Source organism: Sinocyclocheilus rhinocerous, unplaced genomic scaffold, assembly GCF_001515625.1.
Source record: "Sinocyclocheilus rhinocerous isolate Xijiao unplaced genomic scaffold, SAMN03320098_v1.1 scaffold568, whole genome shotgun sequence".
Taxonomy (NCBI): Eukaryota; Metazoa; Chordata; class Actinopteri; order Cypriniformes; family Cyprinidae; genus Sinocyclocheilus; species Sinocyclocheilus rhinocerous.
This window is the reverse complement of record NW_015652173.1, coordinates 902,917-918,035: the sequence shown is the minus strand read 5'-3', so window position 1 is coordinate 918,035 and position 15,119 is coordinate 902,917. Positions and strand designations below refer to the sequence as shown.

At 36.1% G+C, this 15,119-nt stretch overlaps 1 protein-coding gene across 1 annotated transcript in view; it reads right to left on the bottom strand.

Annotated features, from left to right (window-relative positions):
* LOC107714006 (cytosolic carboxypeptidase 4-like) overlaps positions 1-15,119 on the bottom strand; it is a 165,166-nt gene that overhangs the window by 137,090 nt on the left and 12,957 nt on the right. The window contains 3 exon segments of the mRNA XM_016519695.1: positions 948-1,097; positions 1,403-1,611; positions 8,734-8,838. Of these exon segments, the coding sequence (XP_016375181.1) occupies positions 948-1,097; positions 1,403-1,611; positions 8,734-8,838 (464 nt within the window).

Sequence of the window (15,119 nt, the reverse complement as noted above, 5' to 3'; positions counted from 1 at the left end):
AAACTATATCTTAAATTAAAAAAAAAATTATATCAAGTGTAGACATGGTCATGTGTCCAGTGCATTATAATCAGCCTTTTGTTTTTTATCCAGGTATTTACTAGTAAATAATAATATATAATATTGGTAAATCATATAATACATACATTGTATAATATATAGCCTACTAATATAATACTAATATGAGGTGCCAAACAGGAAATAATTATATACAAATCTGAATATATAGATGTCAATCTGAATATATAGTTATAATTCTGAATATATAAATGTAAATTGTGAATATATTCTACATTTTATTTCATATTAAATTATGTTTTATTTTATATAGAATTACAGAGGCATGTGAGCTTACTTGTATAGAACATTTCCCACATGCTGTAGTCTGGATATAAACGCTCTGAACTTTCCCAGCTCACGTACTCAGCATTACACTATTCTTGCTATCGAAGTCTAATAGAGGAAAATTGGAATATATTGTGTTGACATTGAAAGAATTTTCTAGTCATTAAATGCCCAGCGCCTATGTGATAACAACGGCAAATTTGGCCTGGCTGATAAGGACTTTGTCAGGCACTAATAGCCAGAGGCAGTGTGTAAAGGCTAAATAGCTCTAGTGGGACAGACTCAGTGTCCCTAATGGACACATTTAACTTTAAAAATTAGCTTATAATAAATGTTGTTTTTAATGAATTACATTACAATTTGTGTTTGTTTTAACTACATTTTTCATTCCTGTTCTAAATACCATTAAATCTAAAGGATTTGTTGTGGAATGAGGAACTAAAAAATATTTATGGTGTTTATAATGCTTGTATATAATGTTTATAATGTTTTGTTTTGTTTTATTTAATAGCATTTTACATTCTATGTAATAAAATGTGACTTATATACTGATGCAACTTATGTGTTTTTTCTCTCAAGAATTACATTTTGAAATGGATCACATCCCAGTCATCGACAGGCCTCCCAGGAAGAGGAAAGCTGAAGGCGCTCTTATCTGAGGTCAGTGGAAGAGGGACTTTGGGACTGCACTTCCTCATCAGCTGGATCGCCGATTCCGCCAGAGATTCAAGGCCTTTCATGGTCAAGCAGGTCTTCAGATGAAATGCAATCGGTTAGAAACACTTCAAGGCGCTACATGTCATCTCCAAGCGGCATTTCCTCTGGGCAAAATATGCATCAGAAGCTAAAATTTGCTTCTTTACAGCACATTAGCAGACAGTTAGAGCATCTGGTAATGTCTGGGGCCGGTTTACTTAGCAGTAGAAATGATAAAAGCATTAGGAATAGAGAAATGTAATTACAGAAGGTAGTAAAAAAAAGTTCAACTGCACAAAAAAACACCAGGATAGGAGATGTAACTATAACTTTGGGACCAAATAGTGGACTGAAATATCACCTGAGTGGTCTGGAAGAGAAGACTAATGCCACCTTCGGCGACCAGGGTGTCTCTGCCCACAGCTGAGTTGGCGGCACGTTGCAGACAATGAAGTAGGGCTCTACGGATAGGAATGTTCTTAAGGTTGACGTCATTGTTGTGCCAGTCTTCGTACAGCTTCAGAAGATCCGCAATGTAGCCTTTCGCAACAGCAGTCCGACAGTTGACCTCTTTAGAAGAGCATAGAGAGAACATTCAGTAACTTTATAATACAGGATGTTTATAATACAGCTTGCATGAAACATTCAAAGATTCTCCCTAAAGCAGAAAAAATGCGGTCACATTTAGCATTAATTTGCTAATTTTAGGAAGTAAATCCAGTCTTTTTTAATAAGAAATACATGTGATTGGGAATTTTTTTTTACGTGAGGCCAAAACATTTGGCCAAACATTGGTTAATGTAACCTTACCTTAAGAATTGATTCAAGCCAGATCAAAGTTAATATTAATGAAAAACAGCTGACTTGACATTTACAGCATGTAAATATCAATTAAAATGTTCAGCCTGACCAACAACCTTAAAAATGTGATGTCTCATCAGAAAATACGTCTGAAAAACAGTGTTTTAGAAGCTACTACAAACTTAGCTTTCAAAGCTAAATGCTAATCATAATAACAGTAGTTAGCTACACTACGAGCTCTTAACAAACCTACACTGAAGCTAACTAAATAGTTTGCTATTAAAAGACAAAATAGTGCACGTAGACCTTTGAGAATCGGTAAATCATTTGTTTGTACCAGTTCACTGAATGAAACCATCAAAACTAAATGAATCAGTGTTGCAATATGAGAGAAAAAATAACTAGAACATGTGTTAGCAGCATCATTTGCTGTACTACACCGGTACTTGATAGAAAATTTATATTTGCAGAAATTAAGATGTTCAGTCTGACAGCCTGAAATGTTTTGTTAGAATGTGCTTACCAGACAACCGGAGCTTACCGAGCTAAAGGCTAATCATAGCTAGCTACACTAGAAACTGCTAACAGCTAAAGCTAACTAAACATTTTGCTCTAAAAAGAAACAATATGACAAACTGAGACTTCTGTGAATCACCGAATCATTTCTGTTTGAATCATCTGAACAAACTGATTCACTAAATTGTACAATGGTAAATACAGTGAACAAAAAGACAGTTTAGTCAAGTCAAGTCAAGTCAAGTCTGCTTTAGCCGTTCAAAGCACTTCATGAGGATGGGGGTAAGTGCAATTGGACGGTAGTCATTGAAGCAGGACGGAGACGACTTCTTTGGGACTGGAATGATGGTGGTAGCTTTGAAGCATGTGGGGACAGCAGCATTGTTATCTTATGCTACACTTTTGTTGGTAAAAACTATGCTAACAGTAATAGTAACATTAAAGAAATGACTCAACTTTTGTTCATTACCACTGCTGGCAGAGTCTAGAGGAAAAAAAAAAAAAAAACTTGCACATGCGCAATAGCAGTATTATTTGTCTGGGTCTTAGGGTACCAAAAAAGATGCATATCATTCATCATCATTCCTTCCAAGTCCTTTGTCCAGAAGGCTCCTGAATAATTAAAGTCTAAGAGGCTGACATCCATTTAATGAAGAACACAGTGTCCATTTGAATACACACCAGATTTGTTTTTGGTAGAAAAAAACTTTTTTTTTGCTAGCTAGCATGTTAGAAACAGGCTAATATTTATTGGAAGCATCTGTATGTATCATTCATATTCAAATTGACCTCTCTTTCGCTCTCACTTTCTCATGTCACGCTCTGTTGTGCTGTTTATTAATAAAATGTAATAAGAACATACATCATTCGGGCACTAAAGAGCCATATCAACAGAATGCAATAACATTGGGATGATGGAGAGGGAACAAAAAAGCATGTGACTCTGCCTGTCAGAGCGAAAAGATTTCTCAGTATGGCACAAAAGGTTAAATGAGATCAAAAACAAGATGGCGGAGAAAGAGACACTCTGGGAGAAGACTTCATTTCCGTTCTTTAAGCCAGTGACAGGTCTGGTGCCTGAGGTAAGCGCGGTTGTGTCTCATAGCACCCCTTATTCTCCATGTCAATCAGTATATCGTGAACAAGAATACGTCCACTAGTAAGGGTCTTGTTGTACTAAATATTAGGACACTGATGGCTTGATTTCTTGCAACGCAACTACGAGGTCACACACAACAACATTGCTGTGTAACATGCATCATACATCTTTGTTGTAGCTGTTAAATGTACAGTGCCATTATGAAATATGAGTTTGTCCTTTATTTTTTATTAAGAAAAACAATATTTAAAACAATATCTATAATGACATTCATTCATTCATATTTATATATATATAATTATTTTTTGTTTTTGTTTTTTGCAATGCTTACTGAAGTGAAACAGCAAGAAGATTGAATCTAACATTTGTTACTATATTTTCCCTCCTCTTACAGTGACAGTTAGGTTTTCCTTTTAAATGTACAATATTTCCTGTCAATTCTAATTGAGAATATTGAATGAGAAGCAATAAAACACCAGGGACGCAATTCTTTGTTAATGCCAAGAATCTGTATCTTAGCAACTAAATTAACTTCTAATATTTATTATCAAAATGGTCACATTACTATATAGGCTACACAAGCTGCCCACTAGGAATTCAAAAAGCGACCTCATTTAGTGCTGTGCTTAGTATTCAGTGTTTTATATGAATTAACGCTTAATTCAGAGCAGTTTTTTACACTTTACGACTCAGTTTCAAGACCTTGTTTGTTTGTTGTCTGCTAGAGATTGGCATTAGCATGTTGCTAAACTAACCAGGCAATATTGAAATAACCATAAAAATACTTAAGATTATACTCTGAAAGAATTATCATAAAGATGTGTTGTTTTGTCAGCCATCTTGCATGGATTTTTCACAGTCTGTTGCTTATAGTATTGCCTTCTCTGCAAAAAAAAATAAACCTTCCAAAGCTGCCTTATAACAAAACAAACAAAATAAATATAATAGAAATAGAAATAGTTTTTACGATAATCTAAAAATAAAAATAAATAAAAATTTAAATTAATATAAAATGTATGATAAAAATGTTAAAATGTCTTTGCAACTTCAGGGATCTTATCTATGCACAATCAGCTTGTAACACTCCAAAGAGAAAGGAAAACTTGAAATCGCATCATATGACCCCTTTAACCAAACTGCTTATTCAAATGAACTTAATGTTTGCTGCACTGCACTGAACTTACTCTGCACTAAGAGTCTTTTGGGACCAACTACTCCATGTTGATCTGCTTTGTGGTTTCAGAAATTCACTAATAGCATTAGAAACAGACAAACAGCTCTTCACAATGCTACTGGTGAAGTGGATATTGTAGTTCATGCGTACAATTAAATAGAAGTATTTTTGTACCCACGACTTATGCAAATGTTTTTAAAAGGCCACCTCTGGGACTTGACAAACACCTAAAACGGTTGCACAGGAAACAGTTATGATTAAATGGCCATTTGGTATTATTCCAAATGGAAAGTGATGCATTTTAATGCAATTTTAATTCTAGCTCATTTTGATTCTATCTATCTATCTATCTATCTATCTGAGCAGGAGATTTGCTTCAGATTCACTGTGTGACTGCCACTGATCTCTTTCCAGGATTGAAGTGACATTATTAAATCAATGTTTGAAAGCCCGCCTGCGAAACTGTCAAAAGAATTTCCACTCACATTTCATTACACCAAATACACAAAATAATGTTCTTTTTAGCAGCATCATATGACCCCTTTAAGAGAAATCCTCCAAGCTCAGTATTCAGCTGGTTCCTCCATAAATCTCTCCAGCCGAAGACGCTCAGAAAAGGGGCAGGGGGCTCTATGCGAGGGAGTTTGCCGGACTCTCGGCCCAAAGTCTCCTTGCTTCTGATGAAGGGGTTGGAAAGCAGCCAATCGCGCTGTGCACTCAGTGCATCTAATGGAGGCCGTGGCAGAGAGCGGTGTTTGCTATATGAAGGTCAACGGTATTTACTTCCACACGTGCGAAAATCAATCGGGTGATGGAATTACAAAAGGAAATAAGGGAAAAAGAACAACACTTTCACAGTGTTCTGGGTATTTCCGAAGCTATGGGAATAATATTTTATAATGGAGAGCCGAAACTGTGTTGTGAATCTACTTCTTTGGCTTGTATCCCTCCTGAACTCCCAGTATGGGAGTCATGAACTTAAACACTGCAGTTCTATGACTTGCACAAACACAGCAATCTGAAATATTAATGTCTGCGATGGTTTCTATCAAACTTGGACTTTTTGAAGGATTTTTGGGGCCGCCTAATGTAGCCAAAGGATTTCTAGGAGTTTTACAGTGGAATATGATGTCTCAGAATATGGAAATGTCCTGTCATCGTGGACTCCGGAGATTCGGCGTCTTGTAATCACTGTTACAAATGCCGCAGCGCAGATTTGATGTGTAGAAAATAGGAAAATACTTCTGTAAAGCTCGCTGGAGGAAATACGGCCACGTTAGATGATTATCAAGCACTCGCGACGTCCTCCGGAGAAATAAAAAGCGTGCAGACAAAAGACACAGACAACTTAGCTTCACCCGACGGAGGAGAATTAATTGCGCCATCACTGGCCAGATGTGTTTCTTTTAGAGGAGGCTCCTAAAAGGCCCACAGAGCATTACGTTATTCACAGGCTCGCTGACTGCAGAGCATCAACAGGTGCAGCAGCTGTGTTCTCAATGGGAGAGAGCAGGGTGGGACTGACAGAGCCACACTGCCCCCTGCAGGATGATAAATGAACTGCAGGTAGCGTGGACTAAAACACAAGAGCGTTGGGATGGATATGCTCTGCTTATCCTCTATTTTATTTGCAGACCAAAAGTAAGTCAAAATTGTGTTTTGAGTTGAGTATGTGATTCCTGTGGGAAAAAGAAGCGCTTTTTGATCATGGTGCAAGGAGTGCTAATATTAAAGCAATATCTCATATTTCAGCAATAAACTCTGTTTATGAAAATGCGTAAAATCTAATAGATCAGCAACAAATTGCTAAAGGTTTTCAGGCTCCTATGTTTATGTTTAGTTATTTCACTTTAATGGCAAAGAAAAGAACCTATTCATTGCCATTAAAGTGAAATTACTGAATCTACACAGAAGAAAATTTCAAACGGCACAGAACTCTTCATATCGCGATTAATTTCAGAAAAAAAAGTATGATTAATTATTTCAAATGTTTTAATCAATTAACAGCACTATATAACTATATATATATATACATACTGTATAACGATTCCTGTCATTGTGATCATGAGCATTTATTTTGCAGTGACAGGGTTGCTGATTCAGCAGTCTCCATATTCCTCTACCCAAATACGTGCAGGGTGAATGTAGAATAATTATGAATGGCTTTGCAACAATCTGCCAATAAATATCACCACCGGTCTGTCGGGTTGACAAAATCCAATGCCTTGAAATATGGGCAGAGAGCAAGCTACGTTTTTGAACTTCTGAGATGGAAAAGCCGGGGCTAAAGATTAAGAAAAAGCTTAGAAAGAAAGAAAGAAAGAAAGAAAGAAAGGCCTTCTGCTTTCTACATCTACACTTTGCTGCATGTAATGTTGTGTAAGACCAAATCAAGTGGTCCATTTGAAACCGAGCACTGCAGAAGACATACTATTCTAACATCTCATTTCACATCATTAATCATTTCATTGTGCGTCTTATTGTACACTTGGGTTCTGAAAACCCACTGAAAAAATACTAATCTTGGTCCTTCGCATGTGCAGCACAACAGTCTCTTTTGTGGAATCTGCACAAACAATATTATCAAGCCAATTTCGACTCTCATCACATCACAATAGGAGTCATCTCGGAGAGTTTTTGATAGGGGTCACACTGCAGCGATGGACTGCGCTATCGTCGCCGCTGGGATCAAGACAAGACACTGAGCAGATCAATGTCAACATCACGTGTGTGGAAAACACATGCACTTTGAGCAACAGCATTGGGCCTATTATCTACATGGGGGTATTTGGCTTTAAATGCTGCCCTTGTCATTCAACTATCAGACTGCTATTGTTTGCTGTGCATGTAGTCTCAGACTCAAAACAGTCTGTTCACAGACCATGAATGTGAATGTTCCACATAAAATGGGAAAGAACTTAGATCTGGCAAATTCTAATCTCAGTCGAACTGAGAATGTCTGAATTCATGGACTGAATTGTGGTAGCAAACAGTATGCACTGCTTTGAATATAAGGAAAATGAATTTAACCCTGAAAGTTTAGAATTGATTTTAGATAAACAAAGATAGATGAATTGATAGATGTACAGACAGACTCAATGAATGACAAAGATGAAACAAATGAAAGACAGACAGAACAAATTCATTAAAGACAGATAGATAGAACAAAAAGAAACAATAACAATAAATGACAGACAGAATGAACAACAGACAGAATTAAAGGGATAGTTCACCCAAAAATGAAAATTGTGTCATTAATTACTCACCCTCATGTCGTTCCAAACCACTATCCTAACAACCATACATCAATGGAAAGTTCATTTATTCAGCTTTCAGATGATAAATCTCAATTTCAAAAAATTGACCCTTATGATTGGTTTTGTGGTCCAGGGTCACATATGATAGACAGATGTTATGAATTACTGAATGACAGACAGACAGATACATAGGACAGAGTGCATGAACAAACAACAGATGTAACAATAGACAGAACCAATGAAACAACAACAGACAGACAGACAGAATGAACGAAAAAATTAATGAATGAAACAAAAGAATGATAGAATGATAGGACAGACAAAGGACAGCACAAACAGCATATAAAGTGAATGATAGAATGAAGGATTCTATCAGCAAGATTGATCGATAATAGAATGATGGAATGAATGATAGAACAAATGATAAACAGAACCAAAAAATTCAGAATGGTAGGACAGACAAAAGACAGACAGAACAAACAAACATCAAAGCAAACAACAGAATGAGCGACAGAAAGATTGATAAAACAATAGAATGATAGAATGAATGGTAGAAAGAACAAATGAACAAAAAAAGATAGAACAATAGGACAGACAGAAAGATAGTCAGATGGACAGACAGACAGACAGACATATAGACAGATAGATAGATAGATAGATAGATAGATAGATAGAGACAGACTTTAAAGCAAGGCTTTATCTCTCTCTGTTTCTCTGGTCACACCATGGCATGGTAAATCTTGAAAAGCTCTTTGACTTACAGCAGTATGTAGCCGGACCCCTACAGTGCGCAACATTGTTAAGTCTCCATCACAGAGACAATATTTCACTCCCTGCTCACTAACCGCAAGAGAGCACAAACAGCCCAGCGGTGGAGCAGACAGCAGCTCGCTGACGCAAAACCACCATTCTGTCCTCAAGATAGTCAATCCGCTTTACCCGCAGCCTCTCTGTTTGTGGACACTGGGAGCTCCATAAAGAAATCATATAATATCTCTCCTCTGCCGCTGTTGGAGTCTTCCAGTCACGCTGCTGACATTAATGCAAACAGTGGCGTATTGCAATTTCAGAGGCAGGCAAATGCCATTGTTTCCCCAAGCTAACGGCTTGTCGCTTCTTTGAAATGACACGCGGTATCAGTCGGTAGGACTACGAGCATCAGTGCGCATATGTTCCGCGGGGATTTGAGCTATGAGACCGAGCTGTCAGCAGAAAGCCAGCAGACAAATTTGACAATATTGAAGATCTGTTGATCTGTTCTGCCTGTGCGCTGAGTATTTTTCTCATATTCATCAGAGAGTGAACAGAGAGAAATTCTCAACGTAGATTTGAAATCTTTGCAGCACACTACTGTAAAGGCCACAGAGGCCGTTTTTAACCCATGTATGTATTACAGAATGATATGCTTTCAAGTGATACTGAAGTGATGTCTAGAAGGAATGGCAGGTGTAGATGGAACGGCTTATGACATTTATACTGAGTTTACATGATTTCAGCATGGGCAAAACAGTTCTGCGAAGAGGGATACTGGATCTGAAAGTGCAACTTTCCCAGGCCGATCAAGTCATTGAAGTGTTTAAAAGACGAAATACATAATAACAAAACAAAAAGAAAAACATGTCCCAGTCGTCTCTGGCCATGTTGAAAACGATATTCTTGCTTATACTGATTAGTGAGAAGTAAATACTGCATGTTATGGAAAGCCTAAAGTGACATTTGCAGAAAAAAAAAATCATTTTGCATGTACATGTACACACAATCATTGTGTAATTTTTATTTAATTAAAATATTTAATCAAATAAGTTAAAGAAATATTAATATTAATAGGAATAACAATACAAATAAAATGATAGTAATACAAATTATAATAATAATAGCAAAAACAATAATAATGAATTTAGCGTTAATGTATTTATTATTACTGTAATTATTATTAATGTATTATTATTAATACTTAAGACTTGATTTATTTATTATAATAAAAGTTGTCATCTTTTATTCCAGTTGTCATCGTTATCCCCTCAAGTTGTTCCAAACACAAAAGAAGAATGCTGGTAACCAAACAGTTGATGGAAGCCATTGACTTTCACAGTATGGAAAGAAAATTCTATGGAAGTCAATGGCTACCGTCAACTGTTTGGTTACCAACATTCTTCAAAATATCTTCCTTTGTGTTCAACAGAAGAAAGTAGTCCATACAGGTTTGGAACAACTGGAGGGTGAGTAAATGATGACAATTTTTAATTTTTTGGTGACCTATCCCTTTAATATTATTATTAACTCTTTCCCTGCCATGGATGGAGTTTTCTGTTTTCACTGGCATATGGTAGGAGGGGCTATTACGCATCTTCTGAAAGAGTACTGAACGTCTGGATCAAAACACGGTGAAGGAGGAGAAATAAGTGATCGCGTATGTAAGCAGATGCATATGTAAAATAGAAAAATAAAAATGTAAAATGGCCTAATGTTACAGAATGAAATGATGATCCAGAAAGTGGTATAGGACTGTGCAAGCTTTAGATGTGTTGATGAAAGTGATCCATTTCATCTATGTTTTGATCATCGTTCTGAATCTGATCCAGGTGTAGTCTTTTACAAAAATTTGATTTTCTCAGCTTTTTGCTCAAACTGTTGCTTTTTTTCATGAAACTTACCCTCATTCAAGTCAAGTGTGGATAGCAAAAAAGATTGCATGAAGCTAGAATAAACTTTTTTTTTAAAGCAGGGGCTCAGTTCTTTGTTTTGTTTTCATGCAACAAAATATTCTGGTTGCCATTAAACTTTTGTGAAAATGATCAAAATATTTATAGATCGACATTTTTGTATTATAATTATAATAATATAGTTTGTCTAATTTAACCATGCGTAATTATGAGTAATTCTTGAAATTATATTACATATGTAATGGTAATTGCATTTTAACGGTGACACTTGTGCACTTTAGACCCGTGGAAAGAAATCACAACTTTATTTTAACCAAACTTTACTGAGGCAGCTTATAATGACCTTCTGTCTATAAATGTCCTTCTGCTGGAAATCGGAAACCGTAAAGTGAAAGACTTTCTGATCTCGAAACGGTTGCAAATATCATCATCTGGCAGATAAAACACCACACAGATGCTGTTGGCATCAGACAAGCCTCGTCAGGTAACTGTGGAGAGCCTAGAGAGGGCGCTGTACTTACTCCTGACAACTGTCGGAAAACTGGACCCATTCCATATCGGGTTTCTGATAGCTCCCTGCACACACACAGCGGATTACCACAGAACGCCATCTAATTACAATTCTCGCTCTCCTGTACACTTCCTGTCCTGTGGGAATCCTGACATGGAGAAGAAAATCTGCATGTGCACCAAGCCGGCAAACACACGTATCAGATATGGGTGTAATCCAGTTCTAGTCTTACATTCAATATTGCAGTTTAATTTGACTTTATCTGCCTCACAGAGCTGTGCTCCTGGAGTTAAGCAGCCAGAGAGGGTCCTTAGGTTATCGCACGAACTCGCAGAGGCATTGATTAGCTCTAGTCTTTAGTTCCGATTTAAGAGCAGGAGAAGCTCTGGCCACTAATTGGTCAGGCCGTCAATTAGACACTGATGCTTCACTTAACCTGTTGGCAGTGAGCACCAAATTAACAAGAGAATGAGGCGAGATAGCCTGGTGCTTCAGGGACTAGCGCAGACAGGCATACCAGCACACTACTAGTTCTGCAACAACCTCTATAGTTTGTATACTTTGAACTTATGTTTCCAGTGTCAAAAATGAAAAAAAAAAAACTCATATCAGCAGAAGTCTTTCTTTTTCCGTTATGCAAGCAATGACCAAATGTATAGGCTCTTTTACTCAATAATGAATTAGAAATGCTAAATAATTCAGCCAGTTGTTATTCTCCAAATAAAACATGCAACATGACATCAAGTGACAACAATGTACCATGCTTTTGTCATAAAATAGTTATAATTGCATAATGCTAATGATAATTTTTTAAATACTAAAACACCATTAAGTCTAATAAACTAATAAAATAAATTTATGCTAAGCAATTATTATTATTATTGTTATTATTATTTTCTTGTTGTTGGTTACTTCTTAATTTGCTATTTTATTAATGAAGTATTTCCTTTAATAATAATTACATCAAGATTGTGTGTGCACATGAAAACTTTGTCTGCAAAAAAAAACTTCCCATGTAAATAAATAAATAAATGTTTTCATAAAAATGTAATTTCTCAAGTTTCTCACACACATGCAGAAGTTTTTTGTTGTTGTTATTGTTTTTCCTGCAAATGCTATAGGGCCCTCTGTAGTATGCAGCATTTACTGCTCACTAATCCATATAAGCAAGTATTTAATTTTAAATGCATGATAGAACAAATGACAAACAAATAACTAACTAAAAGTTTCTTGTCCATTTCTAAAGTTCCTCACACATGCAGAAGTTTTTATTTTTCTTCTTCCCATTTTTTCCTGCAAATGTGACTTTATGGGCTCTGTAGTACAGTATGTAGTATTTACTGCTCACTAATCCATATAAGCAAGTGTTTAATTTCAAATAAATGATCAAATGAAAAAATTACAGACAGAGATAAATAATAAGATTAAAAGATGTAGAAGATCAATAAAATGAAAAAAATGACAGAACGAATGATAAACAAAATGAATTACAGACATATCAAATGAATAAAATGATCAAACAGACAGAACCAATGACTGACATATGGATAAGGCTGACAGAACAAACAACAGACAGACAGATCATTCATTCATGTATATTATGTTGTGCTCTCTGTGTTTGCTGATGTTGTAGGTCCTTCCACACAAACACATTTTGTAAAGCAAAGTGTTATATTCCCCCTACAAAGTGTGTAGGGAGCAGTGAACACTAGGGACCCTATGAATTGGAACGCAGCTTGGAACAGGGTTTGCTGCTCTGTGCAGCATCAGGACACACTCAACAAGTGCAGCACTCTTCATGTGGGAATTCATTTCCTGTCACTGCAGGTCAAGCACTGTTTACCCAAGTTAGGCTACTGCCAATCAGCATATCTATGCAGCGCACAGTTGCCAAACCCCAGTAAACAAGCATCTTCTGAGCATTTCAATGAGCAGGCTTGCTATAAATGAGTTGTACTGTGCATGCAAATTTCCCAGGACAGGATTTGATCTATGAGTTACAATATAAGACACAAATTATACAAGGCCAGTGCACCGATGGCTGCATCTTACAATTGTGTTAGCATTTCTGCTTTGATAATATGTCACACCACATGCGGCGCAGCAAACAAACACACAACCCCCCACAGTCACCTGCTAATTTCTAAAGAACCCATCCACTCTCCTTTATAGGGAAAGCACATGGGAAAACACACAGAAAAACACTTAGAAATTATGTAATATGTAAGAAGTATCTTAACCTAAAACTCAATTTCACTGAAACAAGAAATGATTTTTGAAATCTTCAAAAAGAGAAATACTAGGCTAATCTTGGCATTTTTGACAAACAAGCCTCAGCCTTGGAGCACAAATAGTTGAGGGATTGGACATTATGATTATGTTGTGGCCTTTATTATAGCAAGGTAAGTGGAGTTGCATCTGCAGGCGAGACAAGAGACTCGCATTTTGGAGAGACTTTAAATTCAGACTTCTGACCTTCTGGTGTTGAAAGAATTTGATATTACTGAAAGTCAAATTATGTCCGACGTACATTTAGTAGACCACAAACTCAGATATTGGTGTTTAAAATTGGATCTTACATAACAATCAATCAAATCAAGCCTCAATCAATCAATCAAATCAAAGTTAAAATATTTATATTTATTATTAAAAAAACATTATTATTATTAGTAGTAGTAGTAGTAGTAGTAGTAGTAGTAGAAGGGCTAAACTATAATAATAATAGGCAGAAGTATAATAATAAATAATAATAGGCAGAAATATAATAATAACAATAATTTTATTAAACTATATTAGTTATTTACATTAGTTCTAATTTGGGTTTAGAATGTATATTTTATAGCATTTTATTCTATTATTATTATTATTAATAATAATAATAATAATAATAATAATAATAAACAAATAGTAGTGTCAATGTATAAATAGATATTTCTCCATTTTAAATTATTTTGATCACTGGATCCCCCTGTCAATCTTGTGCAGGGGCGATCGTTCTCCACAAAGGATAGACTCAAGGGGGAATTTTAAGAGACCACCGAAGTCCAAACTTCACCCTTATAAACAAGGCATGTGCCCAGATGATATTTCTCCTATTAATACATTCTGCTTGCTACAAGGCTAGCTGGCATCATAAACACTGACGATCACTGCGGCGGAATCTCTTCGGCGTCCCAGGGTACGCAGACTGTACGTCTAGTGTTTAAAAAAAAAAGATATATTTCAACTTTTATGATAAAGAATGAAAGACTTTTGGATGCCTTTTCGGAACGGTCCATTTCTCACGGTTACAACCTGAGAGCTGAACCTCCTGCGTCGGTATCATTCACAGGATAGCTGTCACATAACTGATAAACAGACCTCACACTGCATACAGCAAAAACACGACTGCATTTGAAATAAAAACCAGCAAAGGCCGATTTGCATTTTATGGCCGATTACCCGTTATCGCATTTTCCACTGGTGGAATCGCATACAAAGAGTAAATCAAAGGTGGAGGCCAACCTCCCTCTGCCCCATGCAGAGCAAAATCTCAATATATTCTTCTTTAAGTTAGATTTGAATACGGCGGGTGCATAAATACGGTAATAGTGGAGTTCTAGAGCAAACGGCACAATAAGTGCTAACGCTTGGTTTGCAATTTCACCTGAACACTTTATAGCTGGAAACGTGTTATGAAAGATGGGAAAATAACTACAGATACAAAGAAGAAAACAGCCGTGCATCAAAAGCAGCTATTTTATGGGAATTATATTAAACCACAGAGGTACACAAGCAGAAAGTAGAGTCGAAAAATATGAAAAATGGAACGAGACTCTTTTTAGTATGGAACTGGATTATGAAACCAGCTAGGTATTTATTTTAGATGCTACTATTTTATGACTGTTTTCAATTCAGTTACACTACCATTCAGTAGGTTTTTTTTTTTAAGAAATTAATACTTTTATTCAGCAAGGATGCATTTAATTGATTAAATGTGACATGTATAATAAACAAAATAAATGCTCTTCTTTCTATTCAAAAAATTCTGACAAAAAAAAGAAATATTATTATATTA